General features: G+C 36.8%; 1 protein-coding gene across 2 annotated transcripts in view; it reads right to left on the bottom strand.

The window, feature by feature from the left end:
* Positions 1–13,057: 13,057 nt before the first annotated feature.
* Positions 13,058–25,891, bottom strand: part of LOC102221726 (vascular endothelial growth factor receptor kdr-like) — a 58,636-nt gene continuing 45,802 nt past the window's right edge. Inside the window, exons 26-30 of one of the 2 annotated variants that reach the window (XM_014468930.2) lie at positions 23,876–23,981; positions 21,080–21,198; positions 19,433–19,511; positions 17,558–17,649; positions 13,058–15,646 (exon numbers count right to left, since the gene is read on the bottom strand). In XM_014468930.2, coding sequence (XP_014324416.1) covers positions 15,463–15,646; positions 17,558–17,649; positions 19,433–19,511; positions 21,080–21,198; positions 23,876–23,981 — 580 coding nt within the window. In that variant the 3' untranslated portion in view covers positions 13,058–15,462. The remainder of the gene's footprint in view (positions 15,647–17,557; positions 17,650–19,432; positions 19,512–21,079; positions 21,199–23,875; positions 23,982–25,891) is intronic. The other variant, XM_023328687.1, reaches the window with a different exon arrangement.

Here is a 25,891-nt window from a genome sequence, read left to right on the forward strand (position 1 = left end):
GCCTGCACGTCCACACACGCAAACAATGAGGCCTGTGCGTAATTACGCACAGATTAACTTTTACAATAAATAGCTTGTTAAAATAATTTACCTTCGTTACTTAGGATTGGTGACTATTTAAACGTTTATTACTCTGAATTAAAACGAAATCATGTTTGAAATTTTACTGTGGGAACCGTGACCACGCTTCACACGTAAACCCGGACTTATTTGTCAGGATATTCACTTGCAAACGAGGTGCAAAGTATGAGGGACTTTTTCTTGTTTCGTATTCCGTTCACACCTCAAGGTCGCACTTCACAGCTAATTCCGGTTACAAGGAAACTCCTGCAGCCCCCTCTTCTCCTCAGAGACAAACAGTGGTCGGTGGCACCATCAGTCACTGCTGTCCGCTCAAACTACTTTTAAAATGGAGCTTCACTAAACAAACAAACAAAAAAAATGCGTTTGAATTCAATTATCGACTGAAACATTCAAGCACATTTTAAAAAAGGTGCGCATTAATCAGTCATATTATCCTTCTGTAAATCACGGTCTGCTTGTTTATTGGTCACAAAAAGTTTATGAGATAGTAAAAGTGAGATGCTGCACAGAAGCATCTTTTAATAGAGCCACGCATCATTTTTCTTTTTGACATTTTCCCACAATTTTCTTTCATTGTTAATTACAAAATAGCTGCACAGAAAGCATAAATGTGCATTTTAGACTAAAACTGCAGAATAAAAATTCAAATAAGACAATTTTAACAATATAAATGTATTTTCAATGTGTTTTTCGTCCAGTCTCTCTCATTTTGATAGATTGTGTTATTTTGTAATCAGGGTATTTTTTGCAGTTTTCACACTTCATGAAGCTTTCTGGACCAAACGATGCCCCCTTGTGCTGACTGATCACGGAAGCACATTTTATAGTCTAACAGGCTCACATAGACGTTGATGAAAGGTGGAAAACATGTTATTTTAATTTGGTATGTTTATGTGAGAAGAACCCCAGTTTAGATTTACAAAATCTAATTTAGATGAGCAAAATCTAAATTGGGGGGTCCTTGTTAACCTCCACTATCCACTCCCAGTCCAGTCCAACACTTTCCAACCAAATAAATAAATAACAAATAAATAATGGTGGATTTGTGCACATTATGCATTCAGCATGTTTAGATGTTAACAAATGTAACGAAAGCCTGAAAATGATGTATAGGACTTAAAAATACAAGTATATCTTAATAAATTACATTATAATAAAATAAGTTAAAACTAATTTGATAATTAAATTCAGAGAGTAAAACTCACAGGGAACTTTAACAGCAGTATTTTTGGTATTGTGGACAGTTCCCAAGAGCTTCTGGGGGGAAAAAACCCCTTGATGTGAAAGGTGTCATGCATGTTCTGCATTCATCTGCGTTGTTAATGCTCAGACTCTGGCTGCAATCAATGCCTCATGAATCTCTTAAATGGTCTTTGTCTCATAATCCTCTAAACGTTTTTGCTTTTGCCGGGAAACTTTTTTTTGACAAAGTTTTTCCTTCCACTAACTTTTCAGTTAGCACCCTCGGATACAGCAGATGGAAAACTGGTATTCCTTTCCCAGCTCCACCCTTCCATGGTCTGTGAACTGGCCTTAATATCTGTTTTCATGTTGTTTTCAAGAGAACAAGACAAATACACGGGAAGGAATATAGCATATACATGTTAAATTGTTTATACTGTTTATATTTCTTCTTCTTATGAATCGTAAAATATTGTATCATTGTTTTTTCTTTCTTTTTTGTATTACAATCCTTTGGTTTAGTTAAAATAAATTATTTTCTGTCGGTGAAGAACAGTAAAACAGTGCAACACTGCCATCAAGTGATCAAATTAAGGCACTGCAGAATGTCTAATTTCTAATGTCCAAAACAGAGGTAGATCTACTTCAGTGCAATAACTTATTATGAAACATCAATCAATGGAGTGGAATAATTACGAGTAGTTAAATTAGCTTTTTTTAAAAGTAAAGTCGGAGCTCCATTATCCTTTTTTAATGTATTTAAACACGCACCATTTCGAAATATAGTTCCCACAAGTATATCTGAACCGGAAGTGATCCGCGCCACCTTAGCAGGCAAGCGCAGAGCAAACCGTAGATAAACCATGGCTGCCAGACCAACGAACAGAAAAAATATTGAAACTCTTTACCAGCTTGCGAGAGAAATATATATCAACAAAATCGCTGCTGTCGGAATCGACCCGTATGAGACAGAGAATGAAAACATATTAGAAGATCCAAGCTGCCTCGATCTCTTACTATGACGTAGTTCATAATGAACTGGAAGAGTGGCAGTGTTTAAACGGCTTTTAAAGGACGTACGAACTCTTCCTGTGAATAGCAAGGTTCTGGTGACTGGCAGAGTAAGTACATGTAACATACATGTAGGCTACATGTAACATACATGTAGGCTACATGTCCGTGTCAGCTTGTAGATAAAAGCTACCTCAGCTAAGCTAATTTTGCTAGCTCGGCAGTAAGTACGACGGTCAGCGCTATTTATCTTAGCATTACAGAGAGGTGGTAGAGTACTCAAGGATTGTAATAATAATAGTTGTAATGTACTTAGGTTGTTTGTAAATTAGGTATGAACAGGCGAGAGCTCCGCTTATTGTTGTCATAGCAACTCCTTGGCAGCTGCCTAGTTAGAATTAGAAAGTTCACATTAGTGTGGCGTCACATGACCACCATAGCCGTGTCTGCATCACTCCAAAGCAGAATTTGTGAAAAAAAAAGAAAAAAGATTGTTGGTGAATTACATCACAGCTGTGCTGACAGCGTGATGTCACGTTCCGCCCTGTTACGTAACAGGTGGACGGGTTTATAAGACTCCTTTAGCTAAAATTCTCCCACATTCAAAGTCGGTTCTAGTGGTAGCAGATTCTAGTGTACGCCAGCAAGATGGGTTTTTCAACTGTACTGAGAAATGCGCTCCAGGTCATAGTGGACGACTCTGTGATTCCTGCCATGGATGAGTTCATCCACTGTATTCCAGAAGGAAAGTGGGAAGATCTGGCATCTGGATGTCCAGATGTAAGCATCAGAGAACGGATAGCAGATCTGGTGCACTACATGACACAGGTCTGTTCAGATGTGGTTTTGGACATCATCAAGAACTGCCAATGTGATTACAAAGAATTGAAAGCAATAATGGGCAACATCATTTCTCAGGCTTTTGCTCGAGTCCTGGACATCGAAGAGCACTTCCAGACAGAGAGTACGGAGATGTTCAACATGCTTTTCTTAAAACATGTAGTATCGGCGGCAACATCTCCATTGGACAAAGAAAACCCCACACAGTGGCTCCAGGTGAATGTAAGATTTAATAGTTTGATCCAACACGTCACCATCTTGATCCAGGAACTTCTGGCAATGAGGAGAAAAATCGAGAATCTGAGAAAGTCAAAACTTTCCTCAGAGAAATTCTCAGGCATTCCAGAGGATGGGGTGTCTGAGAAATACAGGAAAGATACAGTTCGGCTTTTAGTGAAGTCGTTGATGTCTAGAAGCATCAAGAAGGCAAAGACGTGTTGCTTTCCTGATCACCTGGAAGCCACGGAGGAACGAGTTGTGGGGAAAATCTGGGCGAGAGTTGAGAGACAGGAATTTCAGATTAAGGAGAAATGCATTCCTCGTCTGTGCCAGACAGTTTTCAAGAACATCACTGAAACTTTAGGTTGCTCCGCTGGAAGGACGCTGGCCTTTATCGAACATAATTTAGTCGACAACGTAGTTGTGTCATGTTTTGAAAATGAACTGAAGAAGCACCAGGAAAAGAAAGACAATTCTTTCAGAAGATTCTTTTCTCGTGCTGTTAAAACATTGACACACTTTCACTAAATAAGAGACCTGGAGAAGAACACCAAGAGGAGCTTGTTCCTCTAAAAAATAGCAATGAGAGTAGAAATAATTACACATTTTTCTCTAGTGCTAAGAAGTCAGAGGTAAAATTTGCTACATCTTTGATATAAATGTATTTCAAGGAAAGACTCACACAGAGTGAAAGTAGCTATTAGAAAGTTTACGGAGGAGGAGCATGACGAGGTGATTGGCTGGACAGGTGAGATGAAGAGTCTTCCAGTTTGAATTTATGCCCAGACTTCATTTTGACCTGAAAAGACTCATGAAGAGAGAAAGTTTATTTGACAGATAATCGTTGGCGCTCAGACCCCGGCAGAAGACGTGGCTCATCCTCTCTGGTAACCTCCATCAGAGAGGATGAGCCGCCGCAGAGAAGGATTAGAGACATTTGATTTCCCTAAAAATCAAATGAAAGAGGGAACCGGGACCGAGTTAAGGTCGGATGAGATAAAGAATGCTTCAGAAGATGACCAGAGGAAAAGACAAGCGTACCTGCAGAGAAGAATAGGTATAGACTGCTTGAGAATCGAAAGGGAAGAAATGAGCTGGATGAGCCTGCAAAGGTGAGTAAAGGGAAAGGTAAATGGGTGCCTGCAGAATAATAAAACGAGAAAAACTGAGATGACGAAAATAGCAAAGGGACAATGATGTATATGGAAGGTGCATGTAGAGATGTCAGTAGGGCAGTGTTTCTCAATTCCAGTCCTCAGGCCCCTCTGCTCTGCATGTTGTAGATTATTCCCTTCTGCCACACACCTGTGGGGGATTAACAGACTTCTTTAGTACTTGATGGCTGCAGAAGAGGTCATCATTTGGATCAGCTGTTCTGGAACAGAGGCACATCTAAAACATGCAGACCAGGGGGGCCTGAGGACTGGAATTGAGAAGCACTGCAGTAGAGAAAGATAAGAATGCCTGCCAAGCCTTTGAGAGGGACTTTGAGAGGAGCCTGGCAGGGTGATGGTAGAGATGAAACAAGAAGCTTCATCTCCACCATCACTGAGATCCTGATCAGAGCAGAGAAAGAGGAGAAAGTGGATCTGAACAGCAGGAGCTTTCTAAATAAAAAGAGAAGAGGAGGACGGAAAAAGAAGGAAGGCCCGGGATCTCTACAAAGAGGCATCATGACCTTACGGCAGATCGTAAGGTCATGGGAGGTTGTGTAGAAATCGCCGGGCTTTATGAAGGATTGAACCCTGATGATCGGAGAAGAGGAAGATGAGGAAGATGAAGAGTCTTCCGGTTTGAATCTATGCCTCGGCTTCATTCAGCTGTGTGAAAAATGTCAATTTAGTTAGAAATTGATTTCTTTAAAAATCCAAAGCCGTTTTTTATTGTCATTGTGAAGCTGTGTGAAGTATTCATTTTAAGATACAAAATTACTTTTTTTTCTCTAAATGGTGCTTTCACCTGCAAATAATTGCAAATAATTTCACCTGCAAAGTTTTTTTTATGACAGGTGTTTGATTTAAAACAGTGTTTTATGCATCTATTGCAGAAGATAAAACAATAGGGCATGAACGGACTTAATAACTTAAGTATCTTAAGTTAATAAATTAAGTTATGTTAAGTTATGAAGTTAACTTATTAGCTAAATAAGTTATTATTGACTCATTAAGTTGATACGTTAGTTTTAACCTAAGTTAATTACTTAAGAACTTGTTAATGTAAATTATTAATAAGTTATTAATAACTTATTATTATTAAGTCACATATACTATTAATATTATATTAATATATCATATATATTAATATTATATATATAATATTATTAGTATATGTGACTTAATTAATAATAAGTTATATATAACTTAATGTATTAAGTTTACTTAATACATTAAGTTATTATTAACTAAATATTAAGTTAATAATACCTGTACAGTATAACTTATAGATGTTTGAGAAGTGACCACAGGAAAGGAGGTAAACTAGTAACTAGTATCTGTGGAGGTAAACTAGTAACGCAGAGGTACCGGTGATGAGTTTTAATATCTAATGTAAAACATCTGCATAGAAAGACGTGGAAACACGAGCCGAGTACTTTGTTTATGGGCTGTTTTACTGACAGCAACAGACTCAAATATTCTTTTTTCCTTTAATTGCTTACAGTTTTTGTTGTGTAATATATTCCATCAATATGTAAATTATTGCTAGAGATAAACATGAGGAAATGTTACTCTCAAAGAAATGTATTACAGAAAGAGAAAATATGTCATCATGTGCTTGTTTGTTACTTATCGGATTCAAAACGTGTGTGAACTCCACATAAAATTTGTTATCAGCAAATCAAATAAGTAAACAAACTAATTAGTAAACAACAAAAAAAGCACTTCTAGAACATTTTGTACAGTCATATTTTAAAACAGAAAAAAAAAGAAAACAACAACCAGTTGGCCGGAATGGAATTTACTCATACTGACGAAAACAAATGATTTTCTGAGAAATATTTTTAGATGTGGGTATGTGGGGTTAAAACAACCCCAAACAGTCTGTGTGCTGGATGTTACAGATTAAATAAAGGAGTTGCAGCTGTCTGGCTCGCTGGTGGAAGACGTTACAAGGCAGGGTGGAAGCCTGGGTGGTTTTGGCTGTTCATTGACGTGGTTGGCCGTAAAAATCAAATCATCCGCATCACAGCTTATATGTCTGTTTGTAGGGGAAGTATTTCTGTTGCAGCAATTCGGACTTTATTGTTTTTTGTAAATATTACATTTGAAACTTCTTTATTGTTGAAAGGAACATCTGAATCTACCTGTTGATTTACTAACAGGTTTGTAAACCAGAGATGCAAACAGATTAAAACACCTATTAATATTTGGTTATTCTTTGAGGTTTTTTTTTTCTTTTTCTGTTTCTGCTACCTGATTGGGATTCAGAATCTGATACAAATCTAATAAAACTGAACTTTGATTATTTAATTTGTCGCTGTGATGACTCTTTAAAGGGGCAGTTTTATGTAAAATCAACTTTCTGAGCTTTACATTATGTTATAAAGTTATTCCCTCATCAAAAACCGTCCCTTTAGTGTTGCTTTGATTTTTTCATGCATGTTTGAGAAATTCTGTCATCTCCATGGCAACCATTCAGCTGTAAAGAACACCTGGGTGGACCTAGCTCCGCCTTTAAGACGTAGCTCCTCCTCAGAGCTGAAGTTTCCAAGCTTCCAAGTTTCTGCTTCACAGAGCAGCCCTCACCCAATCAGCTCCTACAGACTAGCCAGCAGCAATTAGCAAACACCTGGTGGAACTGCTGTGCTCATTATAGGAGCCACTTCTCAGTGAAATGCTGGTAAAAACATTGTTAAAGGGTTAGTAGAGGAGCCATGTTGTGATGACTTCCTGAAGGCGGAGTTTAAGAATGAGCAGGACCTTTTAAAGAGACAGAGGCCCAATTTCAAGGGTTTGAATTTCTTTAAGTAATATTTGTGGATTATGTGTCTGGAAAACACTTAATACTGCCCCTTTAAACTTTGCAGATGTAGAAACATTTGATGCTGAAGTTGAGCTGTTTTTGCTCCCACACATACATTGCGCAGTGAACACCAGTTCACCCCATTGTTTACCTTCCTGGTAGGGGGCAAAGGAGGCGTACTGAGTGTTCCTGCACCAGCAGGACCTAGGGACCAGACGCTGCAGCCATAGTGGCATCATTAATGCAAACATGATGGAGTTGTGTTGTTGCTCAGATGCATGTCTGCAGTGTTAATGCCTCTCTTTCTCTCTCTTTCTTTCTCTGCTGCTTCTGTCTGCATGTTTGGTGAATTTAAACAAAATGTGCAGCAGCGGACTCTCATGGTCGTGTTTCCAGCCTCAAGCCGTTTGTTATTGTGCGGTGACTGGTGATCCCTTCTCCTTTCATCCTTGTTGCATCCAATTGCTTTGCAGTTATGTGGCAGAAATGGCCATAAATCTGTCAGAAAGAAAATATTAAGCAGTTTGTTTGGGTTAACTGATGCTTCATAAAAATGCAGCTTGCTTTAAAGTTTTTTGAAATATTTTTTATAAGTTTTGGTGACAAAAATATGTTCTTTGTGGTAAAGTATTTCTGCAGACACAAGAAGGCAATCAAGAAGCTTTAAAAGATTATTTTGAAGTTTTGTTCACACTTGACTGGTGGATTGCAGTGCAGATCTTTGGTGATGTGTGTGGTTGGATCACACTGAGTTGGATAATTTCTTTCACTACTCGGTTTCAGTTTTTGGTTTTCATTTAAAAGTATTTGAAACAAGAAAAGTGGGGCTTTACAAGAGCTGCAGATGTTTGAGCTACATTATGTTTCCTCACTGAGTAAATATCATCTCATTCAATCAATCAAAGCAAATAGACTCTTAAAATACATAAAAATAGTATAAAAATGCCACATGGTAAAGGCATAAATATAATCCAGTTATTATATTTAGTGTGCTCCTGCTCAAAATAATGTGCCCCGGAGTTAGTTAATTTAAAAATGGACAAAATGTGCATGTTTATTTGAGCATTGAAAGAACTTACTATTCATAATTAGTGACGGTAGATTTTGTTGAAATCAAACTATTCACTAAAAATTAAAAAGAATCTCATGTCCAAAATCTTAACAACTATTTTGGGTCTAATTCTAATCTAAATATTTAATAAGCTTCAAATAGGACAAAAATAACTTTCAAGTAATTTTCCAGCAAGATATGGGAGCTACTTTTAAGTAAATAATTCATTAATACGGATTTTTTTAAAAAGTACTGCTTCCACTGGCAGATTTTTCACTTATAAGATGGAAAAAATGTCTTGTTTTAAGTGGAACAAGTACTTTTTCATCAATATTGAGGAATTATTTACTTAAATTAAGCTTCTACTGTATATCTTGCTGAAAAGTTAATTGTAAGTTTGTTTTGTCTTATTTCAGGTGCACTAAGATATTTGCACTAAAAACTGGACAAAAATACCAGCCAATGAATAAAAGTGATCCAAGATCAGCCAGACACCAGAGATTAACTCTGACATAATTATTAAATTTGGATTATTTTAAAATTTATTAACCTTTATGGTCTCATTTTTGTCGAATAAGAACCTGCAGCTGGCCTTCGTGTGAATGTAATGAGCAGCAATCTAGAAAACATTAATTTTGGTTTAAATAAATTAATTAGGGGGTCATGTTGTAAAATTCAGGTGGCCTGCAGAAATTGGCAGGAGAGCAGAGAGCCTTTAAAGGTCATAGGTCGAAGTACAAGATGTTGTTCTTGCTTCAATCTCCACAGATGTTTTTGTACACTGCTGATGTTTTTTCCTTTTTCCAGATAAACTCTTTATTTAGCGTAATGAGTTGTTGCCTCGGCTACCTGAGGTTGGGTTAAAGTTTGGAGTTTTCATGGGAAAGTACCAAACTCATTGTTATGAATTTAGGTGAGAGGTGTGAACGTGGTTAACCCGCCGCTCATCTGCCTCTGTGGGGTCTGGGAATGTCATTGTGTGGGCGTTTCTGTCTCCAGGGCGTTAACGTTTAATTTTCTTCCTTTCATCCTCTTTTTTTTTAAAAACATTTTTTGCATAAAAAGCCTCTTAGACGGAAATACAAGCCGCATCCCAGATGTTTCTCTTTCACTTCTTATTAAATTGTAACTTCAAATGTTCTCTGAATTCATTAATGGTTCCTTTTGTGTGATTAATGGAGTGTTTTTGCAGCTCTGTTTGCTTTGGGAAGAGGCTGTGGAAGCGGCCAGAGGGAAGTGGGAGTGGGGTGAAGGGGATCATGAGTGTTATTGTTAAATGAGGAAAACACAATCAGACGCCTCACAGCCAATGATGATCACTTATTAACGTAATTGTCCTGCAGGCCACAGGATGGCAGTGCATTTTAGAAAAAGGCAACATATCTTCTAACTATTGTGGAGACACCTTGGAGGAAAATAGTCAGTGTAATTTTAATTTATTTTTTAAATGCTGCTGTGCTGTTGAGTCAGATGAATTCCTAATGAGAAAATATATATTTTTAGAAAAGCAGACTAAAATAAAGATTATGTTTGTGGATGGTTTTTATTTATAATGGCTTTACATTTCTCTTAAAAACTTTACAATACTTGTTTTTGGGCTGATGAAGATTTCTTTAAATGATTCAATTTGAACTATATTTATTGTTAAACTTTCATATAATTATTATCAGGTTGAATAATTTTGTAGTAGCTCTACATTGACATATTTTACTTGAGTAAAAGTAGAAAGTAGCTGTTCAAGAAATTACTCAAGTATTTGGTAAAAAGGCGACTCAAGTGATCAAAATATCATTTAGTATTTAAAAATTACATCATTAGATGGACCAAAATGACAATAATTGATATAACTGACATAATTAAATAACAATTATGTCAACAAAATTAGGCAAATAAGAAAACATTTTTCCAAATCAGTTTCTTTCAATAAAAAGCTTGTGAAACTTTAACAAAAACTGCTGGCCTGTGTCTGTGTCTGGTGAATTTATGGTTAAAACATGTTTGTTTTTCATTCAGTGGGTAGAAAATCCAGAACTTTTACTCAGAGTAGAAATATTTTATTATAAAATAAAAGTAAAAAGTACAGTGTAGTACAAGCAGTTCTAAAAGTAAATTATTTCCAAAATGCAACTTGAATAAATGTAATTAGTTACCAAACTCTGTTATTTCCTTATGATGCAGTATTTTAAATGACGTGCACCAGCTCCTTTTGTGGCAAAACACATCATGATGCTGCCACCTCCGTACGTCATAGTTAACGAGCTATTTTCAGGTGGCAATATTTCCTCTTTCTTTCTCCAAATATTACAAACTTTGACTTTTTTTTCAAGTTGAAGTCTTTGTGCCTGAGTGCATTTGTAAACTGTAAAGTAGCTTTGTGACTTGCTTTTAGAGTGATGTCTTCTTCATTTTTCAGCCAATGTTGGTATGGACTCATAACTCTGTCTTACTGGCTTCATCCAGCAACTTCACAAAGTGTTTTGGAGTTATTCTGGAGTTGATTTGGACAATTTACTCCAAAACATGTCCCTCTTTTGGGGGGCACAAGCAAGACAAGATAATCGTATTTGCAAACTTTGACTAAGTTTTCTTAAATCTTTAACTGAGAAGCAGTGCCGTCCCACTGGCAATGATCCTCCAACCTGCACAGGAATGGAAAATCACTGCATCAGATGCAAAAGACAGAAAAAAACATGACAGTCACAAACCCCGCTCCCCTCCTACATCCTTCCCCTGTTTGTTTGCATCTTATATTCCTGAAATAGTCTGCAGAGGAAGGTGTTGACATGCGTTCAGATCCAATGGTTGGCACACAAGTTACTGTAAACACAGCAAGGGACAACAGGGGACAGTCAATGACCCATGTCCCCTAGTGTGTGTGCGTGTGTGAGGTCCCCTCACTTGGACACACCTAGTGCCGGTAAAAAGTGTCTCCAGAGGAAGGCCAGTGTGTGGCGCCCTCCGGTCGTGACCAGGATGATTAAGAGTTCCTTCCTTTCCTGCTTGGAGCCGGACAATGTCCCGAGGAACAGACAGGCTGCCGACACCTTGTCATAACTAGGAAGTGAATCTTCCACAATCCGAAGACCAGGAGCCGGGCCCACACTTCAGCCCAGACAAACCTTTGGTTTACTGAGTCAACAGGCTGGGCTGCAGTCTTCTCATCTAACGCACTGTCTGCATCACAGTCCCAAGAGGTTTGATGATAAGTTTGGAAGGTCAGGGAGGCAATTAGTAGGAAAATCTTTCATACTGAAAGTATTTCTTTTTCTCAGGTTGGATTTTTGCCATAAAAATGTACAATTTCTTATTTTTTCAGTAAAAAGTGAAAATCAAGGAAGCTCCTAAATGTTTATTCTTAGTTCCCACAATTCTGAAGCAGAAGTGACCCACGCCATTTTAATAGGTAAATGTGTGCAATGCATAGCAAACCTGTGGCTTTGAGACCAACAAAAAGAAAATATGTAGACACACTAGATCAGGGCCGCCCAAGGCAAATGTGTTTAGGGCCTCCATGCCACCAGGGGGCCCCCAAGAGCACCAAAGTAGCATCATAGACAAATGTACATATATTTGAGAGAACATTGAATATTGCAACCTAAATGCTATTACACATGGAAAAACAATTTCTGTATTGTTTTTATAAATAATAATGTAAATAATAATGATTAATCTCTTTCTGTTGATGGCTGCTGCCACTATTTAGGAAATATAAGTTATTAAATTTAGTGTTTATCAGCTGATGTTACTTTCAAATAGTTAACATAAGATACCACTCTGCATTTCAAAATCCAAATGAATTTTTTACAACTTTGTTACTCCTGTAAAGTTAAAATCAATAGGCATAATAGCACTATTGATTGTAATAGTATAATGTATACTATTACGTATACATTACGTATTATGTATACATATATGTATACATACATATAATGTATGCTAATTACAAATGATGCTAATAACAGCAGGTGTGTTCTGTTTTCATAAATCTGAGTTGCTGCCATGCGATTGGCTGAGTTGGTCGTTTTTTTATGTTAAGTAATTTCACAGATGTAGGTGACAAACTTGCTGACAAGTGTGTATGTTAGTAGTACGGGGTTCCTATGTGTTCATGTCAAAACTCTGTGCTCTTCCAGAGTCAAATCTGGAGATTTTTCAGTACATTTTAGCCATAAACAACTCTGCAGATCCCACACATGCTGGACACTCACTATAACTTTAGATCGACGGTAAGGAACGGCATTTACAAAAACTGAGCTACCATTGACGCCATTACCTTAAATCTTCCTGGTCTTCTTCTGTAAAATGCTGTAATTATACTGTATAAATATAAATCTTAAATTATTTAAATGAACATGCTCTCTGGTTTTATCATGTAAAATAAACATGACATTGACTTGATGTTAATATGTTAACTTTTTTGTGTACAAACTGGGTCAATAAAGCAGAATGTGATTCTTAAATCAAAATTAAAATGTGTCCAGAGTGTGTCAGGACCCTGATGCTATCAAGATTTGTAACTTTTCTGGTGAACAAGATATAAAAATATAAAAACCCTTTGAGACCAAAATGAAATATCAAAACTCATCCGCAGCAGGAAAGAGCCTCTCCTCTTTGAGTCACAGCGGTCTGCGCCCATTTTCCACCTACATATTACAGCAAAGTGATTCATAAAAAGTTTTTTTTTTCCAAGAATGGAGTCAGGAATAGAACGACTGTATAAATATATAAATCTTTATTCATTTATTTACTTCATACACTCTGTTAACAGTGTTGGGTAGCATTACACGTTAATAAATCTAAGCTGTAGCGCTCCATGTGGGTTTGAGTCACAAATAAATGCAATAAAGCCAACTTTTCCTATTACAGTGAAGGTGAAATGTTCAAGAGGGAGAAATGAGCTAAACAAATGAGGCGTGATCTATTCGGACGGAAAGGATGATCCTTTAAGCACAAAGCAAATATATATAAAAAAAGACATAACACACCAAATACTGCAAACGTTAACGTCCTACTATATAGATATGGGTTAAATATAAACAATGCATCTAAAATCTTTGCAAAAAATGTCACCTACAACAAACAACACTGTCTCAATAAAATACAGTAACAATACAAAATACATTTACTTGATATCACTTGGTGTCAGTGCATAATTGTTCCCACTTCATCTGAAAAAACATAAATTCATTTTTACTCACAAATACTGTATTTTTAGTGGTAATTGAACACAACATAGCTCTAAACTTCCACTCCACGGTTTCCGTTTCCATGCAGATGTTGCGAAACCAGACTGAGCTGTTGCTGCTGACTCAAAGTTTGTGCAGCCAGCGGTGGAAACTTTGCAAAACGAGGCTCAGAGAACAACCTGCTCACCTGTTTACGAGGAGATTCCCTACAGTTGAACAAAAACAGGAATGAAACACGGGAAAACATCAGAAAATCTGATCTGGAAAATATCCTTTAGTTAACCGTTAAATCTGGGTGAAAAGCGAAACAACGGGTGACAGTGTTTGCAATCTCTACATAAATATACAACTTCCTAGTACTTTTTGGATCAAATGTTCCTATGAAGATTTGTTCTAATTACATGTGTTGATATACAAATCATATTTTAGGGCAAAACAAAGAAGGAGAAATAAAATAGCAGTGCAGCGTTTAATTCGCACCAAACAGGAGGAGGAAATTATATAAATGTTTCGCTGTAAGGTAACATCTGAACCCTGTTTCCTTCATTAACCTGGGAGTTTTAAAACTCTGAACAGCAAAGCAAACAAATAAACCGTTTCCTGTATGGGTAGACCTGAGTTCAATCAGCAACTTTTTAATTTTTTTTGTATAAAATCAAACCTCAAACGTGAATGTCCTCTATTTTTTTTATTTTGTACAGTAGTTTAGGATACCACATCTAGTGCTCTCCTGGCATAAAAACCTTTAGATTAAATTAATCTTCTTTTGTAGATTAGAGTGAATTCAAATCTCACATTCAAAAGAATGTGGACAAATCCAACCTAGTAGTAATATTTGTATTTTATTTTACAAGGATTTTTGTTTAATTATGAGAAAATAGGCAGAATTATTATTAGTAGAATAAAAATGCAGTTTTACCAGAAACATTTTGAAAATTATGATAAAAAGTAATTTTTTAGTAAAAAGCTTCCAGAGATATAAAAATGTGATGTGAGCGGCTCAGTTTGTCTGTTTTTCTTATTAATTTGATTGCTTAAACTTCTGCTACTGGTAATTTGATGCTGATTTTAAAAGATGAAGTATTTCCTTATTTTTTATGATTTTCCCAACATTTCTCATTTTAATTTTTGTTTTCATAAAATTACAACTTTGTTCTCTTATTTTACGACTGTATTCTGCTAATATTGACATTATTCTCATGATATTTCGACTTTATTGTCGTACAACTTTACTCTATTACCTTGACTACAACTTTATTCTCGTACTAAAAATATTTAGCCTGCCTCTAACAATTCATCGTAGATTTTACCTGAATTCACAGCCCAAATAAACACGAGTGCTTTGGTAAAAAAAAAAAAAAATCAGATTTTTCAAAACTTAAATCTTCAAAAAACAAAATTTTGATTAGTCAATAAAACTGATTTATCACCCAGTCATAAGACACAGTGATAAAAAAAACAAACGTAAATTAAGTCTAAATCCTCCATATAGGTTTATTTACTATGACCATAAGAGAATGTAAATTTTCCACCAGTTTATGCTACATTGTTAAAAGATCAATTATTTTATTCCTTCTTGGGTTTAACTCTTCTTTGTGGATCGTTATTATCTGGGGTCAAGTCGGGATCAATGCGGTTTGTTTCACAGTAGATCAGAGAAATACCTGAGGCTGTTTTCAGCTGTTTGACAGTGAAGGTTGGGACAGACCAGCAGCATTAACAAGAAGCCAACATGTGGAAAAAACCCCCCAAAAACCCAGGAATCAACAATCCAGAGATCCACAGGGGAGCGCAGTGGAGCTGAGTCACTTCAGAGTCCATGAAAAGGGAATCTTGTCTTTTCCTCCCCGGCCGCTGACGCACGGGGGGAACAAAGCCGAGGCCTTGACGCTTCCACTCTCGGATCCTCCGGTGGGGTTCGGGCGGAGGCTACACGGGAGGCGTGGAGTAGCGCACCACGGAGTTGTAGTCAGGCGGCGGGCTGTGACACTCCAGGCTGACGTCCAGAGCCGAGTCGTCCAGACTGAAGTCCAGCGGCGGGACGGTGGGCAGGAACTTGTCCTTCTCCGGGTCGTTCAGCACCGACTCTTTGCTCTTACTCACTGCCTTCATCCTGAAAACAGAGAAAGGAAAACACAAAATAAGGTTTTAGTTTTATTTAAAGTATGCGACTTTTATAAACAGTGAAGAGTTGGATAATAGTTACTTTTACTTGAGCAACTTTTTTGTAAAAATGTACCTTTAGGAGTATTTTGTTAGTTTTACATTTACTTGAGTAAAGTTTCTAGATTGATGTTTTAAAAAAGATTCACCAGACACAGATCCACACCTGTAGTTTTTGTTAAACTTCATAAGTTCTTTATGGAAAGAAACTGATTTGGAAAAATGTTCTTTTGCCTGATTTTGTTATCTTTTGCTACTTATATGAATTAATGTCATTTTTGTACTTAAAATACCAAAACTTTCCACTCAGCTTTATATTTTGGCTTATATGATTATGTAATTTTAAATTATTAAATGACTGATAATTTGAGTAGACTTTTTATCAAATTCTTTCTGAGTAATTTCTTGGACGGATACGTTTTACTTTTATTTGAGTAAACATATGATGAAGTAGTGTTACTCTTATTTGAGTGCAACATTTGGATACTCTGCCACATCTGGTACTGAGACAGATAATCTGTTAAATAATCCAGCTCCTCTGGCTTCTCCCAGTGCTAATTAAAAACAACCAATCGGAGCCAGGAGGCGGGTCTTAGTGCTGTCAATCAAGAGCTTTTAATGCCACTAATGGACCTTACTTGCATAACTGTAAAGAAAAACATGCCTTCATGAAATAAAATGTCCCCCTGGAGGCTGGTTTGATCCAATTTCCTTTAAACATTTCCATCCTTATAATCAGAAAAACCTCCCTGTTTTCATGCTTGATATAATCAATCATCCTGAGGTTTTTCTGCTTCCTTTAATTGCTACATTATGACTGAGTGTTTCTGTCTTGGACCAGAACCTCTCCCTTCAGAGTAAAGGGTCAGCTCCCAGCAGGAGGAAGACACGACACCAAACTGGAATTCGGTCTTGATTAATAAACTATCTGGTAAACCAGTTATTAAAGCGCAACATGTTACCTTCTCAGTAGTGGAGTGGAGTTTTTCTATTGAAAATGTTGGAATAAGTTAGATTTATGGTGATTTTTCCTGTTTTCTGGGTGAAAGAAGGAAGGCTACTCCTGCAGGGGAGGTCCTTGTAAACCTTCTTAAGTTTAGAAACTGGCAGTGATTGAGTGGCTGCCCGGCGAGAGACGACTCCCCTTGAAACACAGATAATTGTCTGGATGCTTGAGCTAGCGCTTTGTGCCGGGCGGAGGGTTTGATTGGACAGGCAGACCAGTAATGAGCCCTTAATGTTTCGTTTTCAGATCTGAAAGACACTTTGAGGCGACGTGGTGTGAAGTTGGGTGAGCTGTAAATGAATTACAGCTCTGCTCCACATGTTACTGTCCCTCCGGCTACAAGTTAAATCTGCTGTTTTTCATGCAAGTTTTGCCTCTTTTCTCTTTGCCTTGATGAAGATAAGCACTTTGAATTCAAGCTTCAGTGTAAAATATAGAAGCTAAATGTGTAATTTTGGGGATTTTGAGACAAAATCTCCACCATATTAGACGTGTTCCTTCAGTAAACCTCTAAATGGAGAACATATTGACTCAGATTTGTTTTCCTCCCTCAAACAGCTGCAATGTCATTGAAAACTGCTGGATCCTCGAGTTAAAAAAAAGATTTTTCTTTTGTTTTTAGCGCTTTCTTTTCCCTCTAACGTCTCTATTATTTTGACTCATACAAAGTTCCTTTGGACAAAAGAGAAAACGGGCTGCTGACTTCTTTTTACATGTGTGAATTTGTATGACAGTTATAGCGTCTGCATTCCAGCTCGCTGAGCCGGTTTCCACGCTGGTTTTCTGTGATCGCTGTCTGTGTTTGTGTTGGTTCGTTGCCTCTGAAGGGCACTGGGAAGGTCGCAGCTTACGTACGCCAAGGCCATGATGCTCAGAGGTCGGCCTGCCAACGACATCAGAGTCTTCATGTTGTCGGACGAAAGGCCCATCCCGCTGTCCGACTGACCCTGAAGGACAGGAAGATGGGAAATGATTAAACGATTATTACTAAAAGTGTAAGAGAGAACGGAAGTGTGCAGGAAGTTTTGCATTTGCTTCCCAAAGAGGAAGACATTTATTTAAAGTAGTGTTTAGGCTTTCTTAATGTCTGTGATACAATTTTCTTATGACTTTGGTTGATTTTTCTACTTGTTTGCAGCTTTTTCACAGAAACAGTGTTATATGTGAATTAATGAAGCATATAAAGGCTTCTAAATTAAATATAACACTGCATATTTACACTGCAAAAACACAAAATCTTACCAAATAATTTTGGTCTAGTTTCTTGTGCAAATGTCTTTGTACAATTGAAATAAGACAAAAAGTAACTTTATTGGAGCTTGGTTTAAGTCAGGGGTCTCCAAAGTGTGGTCCGGGGGCCATTTGCTGCCCCTGAACTGACTGCGTGTGGCCCTTCAAGAATGAAACAAATGTGGCCCCCCAGCATAGTGTTAGATGTAAATGGAGGCTTTTTTCAATTAGTTCAAAATTATCACAGACAAACTAAAAATCTTCTTAAAATTTAAAACGTTGGCAACAGAACTAATTATTTGTTTTTAAAAAAATGACGCTCCACATCTATTCAGTGACTTTGCTGCTTCCAAATCTGCTTTTAATTAATTTATTAAACTTGATTAAAAACAGCAAATGTTTTCAAAACAAAGAGTGGCCTAAATCCTGATTTTATTTCTCAAAATTGACTTCATTTTGTTACATTTCTTCCAGTCGACACCTAAAGAAATTGCAACGCGAGTCACATCTCAAGATCTTTTTTACGTCTTACACATCCTTGTCCAACAACAAATTGGAGTTCCTTATTTCTTAATTAAATTATTACATGTTTAATCTAATTGGTAAAAGAATATTTATTTTGGCCATTACTGTGCAATAATTGTGACAGAAATTAGAGTTGATGCACCAACATGGGATTTCTTCCATTTTTCTAAAAGGCATGACTTCTTAGATCACAAGTCAAACTTAAGGTCAGGGGGCCAAATACGGCCCGCCAAAGCTTCGTATGCGGCCCTCTGGACTCCAGAAGTTAAGTTAAATCCATCAGCGCCTCCAGTTTTTCGCAAATCATGGAAATTTATGCAAAAGATCTTGGAAAAGATTGATGAAATCAAATGAATAATTTTACGTTTTATTGCAAATCTTCCACAAAATTGTCAAACATTGGGTTTAAGTGATGCTAACTCCCACCTGTCGGTGGCGGCATTTCTTACTAAAACAATACTGCGGCCTCCGCCTTTCTTGATGTCAAATTATAGTCCGTGATCGATACAGCGAGTAACAAAAAGTCATATTTATCGTCATAAATAAGTGAAAATATTTCAAAATTAACACAACAAATTAGTGATTTTGATTGCAAAAAACAAAACTGGTCAATATGAAAATATGTTTAGTATTATTTGATTTACAGAGAGAGTTATTATCAATATTTTAGCAGTTTAATTGGTTTTATCAATACATTCGTGATCTTGATGTAGCTCAAAATTAAAATGACTTTTATTCTCCTGCCTTAAGACAATTACCTTAACTGTCTTAAGATATTTCTTATGTTCCCTTGTCCTCCACTTTCCTGATTTATTTAAGCTCACAGAGCAAAACCATAATCATGTTCAGTTGCAAGAACAAGACAGAAAATGTGTGTAAAAGCAGCTGAAGAGTGAAAAACAACTTTAGGGAATAACTTTCAGTATGAGAAGCTGCACCAAACTGAGAGTTCATATTGCAGTTTGTGTTACTGACCTCTTGGTTTTCATTTGTCCCGTTCTCCATGGTGATCTCATCAAAAGTTTTCACGCTAGCAGGGCGGATCTTTATGTTCCTGCGGGAACAAAAAGAGAAAGTCCAGCTATGAGACTCTGTTCTGATTCTACCGAGTCAAGTTCGGCAACAGAACCACGGGAATCTAATCATTTATATCAACATCGTTCAGCATCCATGACACTGTACTTTGATAACTCTCACTGTTTGCTTTGCATTTCAACACTTGGAAGCTCAAACAGAAGCTCAGTTTTTACTCCAGGCCTGACTGTCATTACTGCCTCTCAGCACCTCCTCAATAAACACTCTTGGAGGAGCTGTGAAAACCCAAGAGCTCAACAAATATTTTTATAAGTGGACTTAAATCTTGACGCCAGCGCTGTGTTTTCTTTTTTGGGGGCTGGTGGGTGAAATCTCAGGAGCTGCAAATGTGTACATTTCTTATCAGGTTCTCATTGTGCTCTGACCACAGCTAAACATCTCCTCTAAGCTAAGAACATTTTGTGTTTTTGGATATTTTTCAGCGCAGAAAAGTAAAAAAAAAAAATCTGGTTTTGTCCACAACGACGTCTTAGCAAGTTCAAGGAGAGCAGAAGGAAAACAAAGCAAAGACACGAAATGTTACCTAGTCTAGTTTCTGACTTGAAATAAGACAAAATTAGCTTACAAGTAACTATTCAGTAAGATATTTAAGTTTAAGTCAGTAAGTCCTAAATGTTGTTGGAAAAAGTTCTAGTTATAATAATAATAATAATTAATTGGAGCTTGTTTTAAGAGAATAATCCATTAGATTAAAGTTCTAGTTCTACTGGCAGATTATTCCCTATTTCCCCATGTTATTAGTGAAATAATCTGATTATGGAACAAATATTTTTTTTCCATCAATTTTAAGGAATTATAATTTCCCATATCCTGCTGAAAGGTTACATGTATTTTTTGTTCATTTCATAGATTTGCCTTAAAAGCTTTATGACCTGGATCAAATGTTTTAGATTTCTTTCCACAAGATTCTCAATAGTTTGCTGGAGTTTTGACCCATTCCTATGATCTTTTGTTCTTTTTCTGGTGCAAATATCTTAGTACACTTGGCATAAGATAAAACTAACTTAGAAGTAATTTTTCAGAAAGATATAGGAGCTTGTTTAAGTACCTTTTAAAATCAATATTGAGTAATTATTTACTTAAAACATGCTCCCATTTCTGGCTGAAAACTTAGTTTTGTCTCATTTCAAGTGTACTGAGATACTTGCATTATAACTATGCCAATAATACTTGGTAAGATTTTGTGTTTTTGCAGTGCAGCCAGGCTTGCAGCTCTGTGCAACTTGACACATGCAGAACTGGAATTTGATTATAAGCAAAATGCAAGGCAAATGTAAAGATAAAATAAGTTACAGGAGGTTAAAGTGTCACATTTGATCCTAAGGGAGCCGTAAATGTCAACACCAACATTTTAAGATACAGAAGAAATCTGCAGCGCATAAAAATCAGTCAATTTTTTCAAGTTGAGGGAAAAGTTTGGTGAAATTTTTAAAGTTGAATGTCAAATAATTCAGTAAGGGAAGGTGTATAAAGTACAATGAGTTTGTTTATGTAAGCTAGCCAATGAAGAGCGATCCAAACTCTCACCAGTTGCCCCCCGAGTCCCGGTGGGAGACGGGTCGTGTGGACGTCTCCTCCGTCTCCTCAATCTGCTCTCCCACCTTCGCCAACAGGGCAGTGTTGATGGGTATGTAGTGTTTCCCCTCCTAAATCAACACAAGAAGAAGATTTATGTCTGGTGCTGTGTGCGCTGTGCAAACAAAAACATTCAAGGTTGGTGGCGACAGGCCAAAGAAACCAGGGTCATGCTTAATAAATCCAAAACCGTTTAATATGAAGTTTAAGCAGCGCAGTTCATCACCGCACTTTATCCTATTTTGAGGCCATGTTGTGAGAGAAATTAAATCCCTTTATCTTCACAGTGTCTTGATTAATATATGTGTTATTCAGGTTTTATTTGACAGGCTAACACAGAGTGGTAAATAATTGTAAAGTGGAAGAAGAATTATGAATGTGAAGGCACCATTTTTCAACTTTTGCCACAGATTCTCAGTTGGATTAAAATAAATATGTCAATCTCAAGGCCCAGGGACCAAATCTGTCCCGCTTTTTATGTGGCCCTCTAGACTCCAAATTTCATCAATAAGTCCTTCCGGATTTTCGCAAATCCACAAAATTCATGCAAAATCAACAGATTCCTGCAAATTTTCCTCAAAAATGGCCAGAAGCATTGAGTTTAAGAGATGCAAAATGTCAAGAATGTCAAAGGCTACATTCTTGACATGAATGTAGCCACAAATTCATATAAAGCAAATTATGAATTTGTTTGTCGTAGAAAAGAAGAATTTTTCAAGGAAAAGAAATTTGGCTAAGTTTTCTTTAATGTACTGAACCAAATGCATTCAGCATTCTCACTTCTTGAAATTTAGGGGTTTTTTGTATTATTTTGTCTTTTGTACATTTTTCAGTTCTTAACCGTCTGCATACTTCTACTGATTTCAGCAGTTTATATATCAAAACGTTCAGCTTGTTCTGGGGACTCTTACTCTGTATTTGGGTAATTTCAGCTTTTATAATTTTTTCAATATTTTAACACATGAAAATTTCATCCTCATTGAAATTCATGAGAATTCCACAAAATTCTGTAAAAAATCTGAGCTTTTTGGCAATGTACTACTTCTGCCTACGTCAACCTAGAAACGCCATTCAACTTTTAAACAGGTCACAAGGCATTAGGCTATCTTCAAGCGATTCAGCTTTCGTATATCACTTACGGTGTTTCTAAAATCACGATTTAAGTTTTATGTAAGTTTTTGCCCGTTTTCAGCCTTACAATGTAATCCAATGGCGGAATTCTTCAACTGACAGAGTGCGCACTCTAGTAACTGATGATTTTTGGTTTTTCACAAACAAAATGCTGCTCTTAGCACATTTTTCACTCTAGAGAAATAATTTATGCATCAAAACGTAGCCACATGCGTCTGCTTTGAGGGAATATAAGCGTCATTGCCGTAGGTTTTACGGTTTTCTGTAAAACACTCCCTGAGCGTAGGGATGTCACCCCTTCCTTCATTGAGTTCCATATAAAATATTTTCAGTACCATCTGATGCGTTCACTCAACAAATGATTATTCTCATGACTGTTTCGCAAGGGGCAGCGATTTTTCTAGTTTTTAAATTTCTTCCAGGTTAACATCTTTGCAGTCATACAAAGCCTGCAGTTTGTGACATTAAGCAGCGCCCACATCAGACAGTCTTGGATCTCTCCAGTAATCACATTGTTCAGCATGTGGTTCCTTTTACCGGATGTGTGCCGCCATCTCAAAGTTGTGCTCAGTCTTCTTACTGAGTGTTGTTTCCTTATTCTGTTCTGCTCTGAAATTACGATGCTTCAGCTTCAGCTTCTTCTTGACTATGTGAAATTACTGTGACTAATCCTGGTAAACTAGTGAGTAATCGTGTAACAACAATAACAAGTTTTCTCTTTCCAAAACTAGAGTTGGAGGCACCAATCTTTAATTGTTTAAAGATTTTCTCTTTGTCCGGGTCAGAAATATACACAGAGGCTCAAATATGTACATACATCCCAACTAACATTTGAATCTAGGGCTCATCCGTTAACGATTAATCGTTAACTGTAGTGTACAGACTCAAAAAAAGCCATTTGCTGAAAGAACACAATCAGAGCAGTAATTAAGCAAAAACTGTACAAAAACTATATACATTTTGCATTTAAGATTAAAAAAATACTCTCTAAATATTTTTTCCACAGAACTTAAGAAGCATAGTTTTAACTCAAATTCAGTAATAAAATTTCCTATTTAGCACCTTTTTCTATCTTAATTTTAATCAGTTAGTCTAAAAGCGAATCACCAGGTCACCCTACACTGTACTGATGTAAAGCAGAAAGTACTTAGTTTTGTTTTTTACATGGATATGTTAAAACTATTTTTTCACTTCTAGAAAAAAATAATCAAGTGTTCACTAAAGAAATACTGTTTTATTGCATTTCAGACAATACAATGTTCATTTTAATATTTAAAAAAGGAATTAAATTGGCTTTAAATGTATTTTTGTCATTGTAATAAATAGACTTAAGTGGTTAAATGAAGAATTATTTCTATTTAACTTAGTAGGGAACATTTGTCCAAAGATTTGTGCCTGTAGGTAATTTTAAACGTGTCAAATATAGAAATGCATAGTAAAATCAACTTTGTGTTCTTAAACCACTAAAGTTGTTTACTGAAAAACAATCCTTAAACAAATCAGTGATACTTTTTTCTGACTACAACTGTGAGTCCACTAAGCGAGAGTCCATGAACTGAAGCTCCAGCTGTATTATGCAGAGTTTTAGTTTGTTTTGTTTCGTTTTGTGTGCTGTACCTGTTGCACGCTGGCCTGCAGCAGATCGCCCAGCCTCTCCACCAGCTCAGTGAAGGTCGGCCGCTGCTGTGGCTCTCCCTGCCAGCAGTCCAGCATGGTTTGGTATCTGTAAGGAAAGGAGAAGCTTTCAGCACGCTGAACGGCTGCTCCAGAAGCCTCAAACCCACAGACTGCGTTTCCACTGATATACAGTGAAAATTAACACTTTTAGGAAGATGGAGAACAACCGTAGGGCCTGGTGGTCTTTTCATTCTTCTGCAGAAACAAATACACCCTGTTCTCCTCGTGACAAGCTGTCAGCATCTCCTAGATTTAGTGGAGGATTGGAAACATCTGCAACAGAGTGTGCCTCAACTTCAACCTTTCTTATATTTTATTAAATTACAACCACAAATCTGAGTGTATTTTATTGAGATTTAATCCCCAAAAGTAGTTCGTAATTGTAAAGTGGATCAGATTGAAAGCATCTGAGAACAATTTTATGTCGTCCTGCAGATTCTCAATTAGATTTAGGTCTGAACTTTGACTGGTCCGTTCCGCCACATGTTTTAGATGCAACACTGCAAAAAACAAAATCTTACCAAGTATTTTTAGTCTAGTTTTTAGGATAAATATCGTAGTACACTTAAAATAAGACAAAACAAACTTAAAAGCAACTATTCACCAAGTAGCTTGTTTTAATAATTCCTTAAAAAATTATAAAAACCTACTAGCTAATTTAACTTATAATAAGACATTTTTTCCATGTTATAAATGAAATAATCTGTCAGTGGAACTAGTAGTTTTTAATCAATATTCAAGAATTATTTACTTAAAACAAACTCCAATATCTTGCTGAAGAGTTATGTTAAAGTAATGATATTTGCACTAGAAACTAAACATAAATAATTGGAAATATTTTGTGTTTTTGCAGTGAAGCCATTGTTGCTCTGGCTGTTTGCTATGAGTTGTTGTCTCACTAGAGCCTCAATCTGAACTCTTCTGCAGCTTCAATAAGTTTTCTTCAAGGATTTCCCTCTTTGTAGCTCTTAGCATGACGCTGCCACCACCATGTTTCACCTCAGTACAGTTTTTCAGCAATAAGCCTCGCTAATGTTCGCTAACAAACCTCTGAGGCCTTTAAAGGAGAGCTGTGTTTACACTGAGACACACATGGACTCTATATTCCTATTATGTGAGTGATGAAGATAATTAGACACAGGATTGTTTTTTTTAGGGATTTCAAAATATATCAGCGTAAATACAAATGCATGCCACACTTTGCAGATTTTTATTTGAAAAAAACTGTGCATCAGTTTCCTACTGCTCCACTTAAATGTTTAACATTGTCACTTATTAAAATACCACGTCTTCATCTTATTGGTTTATTACATTTTCACCTTATTAAATGCAGAGTTCACCCATTCAATTGTCATCTTTCCTGCATGATCTGAAGCATTTCATTGACCAGGAAGTGCACACAATGAATCAGAGCACAATTCAAGACCCTTCCTGCCTGCTTCTTAATGAGAATAAATAGCACAGCCCCACATCACCGTGAATGCGGAGTTGTTTTTTTGGAAAAGGAAGGATTGTGCTTTTAATTCATCTGATGGGAAATGAGCATCCTTTTATTGTGCACCCACTCTTTGCAAAGCATCCGCTGCATTCCTCTCCGATGCATCAGAACATCGCCGCATTCCAGATGAATATCCGCCGGCAGAGGCACAAATTAAATGGCATCCCCTTGTTGCCTCATGTGTTTTTAATCATTCCTCTATTTCCAAATTGGTTTGAGTTGATCAAAACCTGAATTTTGTAGATTTCAGCAGCACTGTGTGTCCTGCTTGACCTGTTACTTAGTTTATCTACACTTTAAATTAAAGCCAGACCTGTTGGTTTAAGAATGTAAAGTATTTAATCTGGTGGAGCTGTTTACTCTGAACTGGTGATGGAAACTACAGAAGTCTTGACCCGTCCGGAAACTTACAACCTGGGTTTTATTTTGCAGATCAATTCAAATCATTGTCTATTTAG

Source organism: Xiphophorus maculatus, chromosome 23 (assembly GCF_002775205.1).
Source record: "Xiphophorus maculatus strain JP 163 A chromosome 23, X_maculatus-5.0-male, whole genome shotgun sequence".
Taxonomy (NCBI): Eukaryota; Metazoa; Chordata; class Actinopteri; order Cyprinodontiformes; family Poeciliidae; genus Xiphophorus; species Xiphophorus maculatus.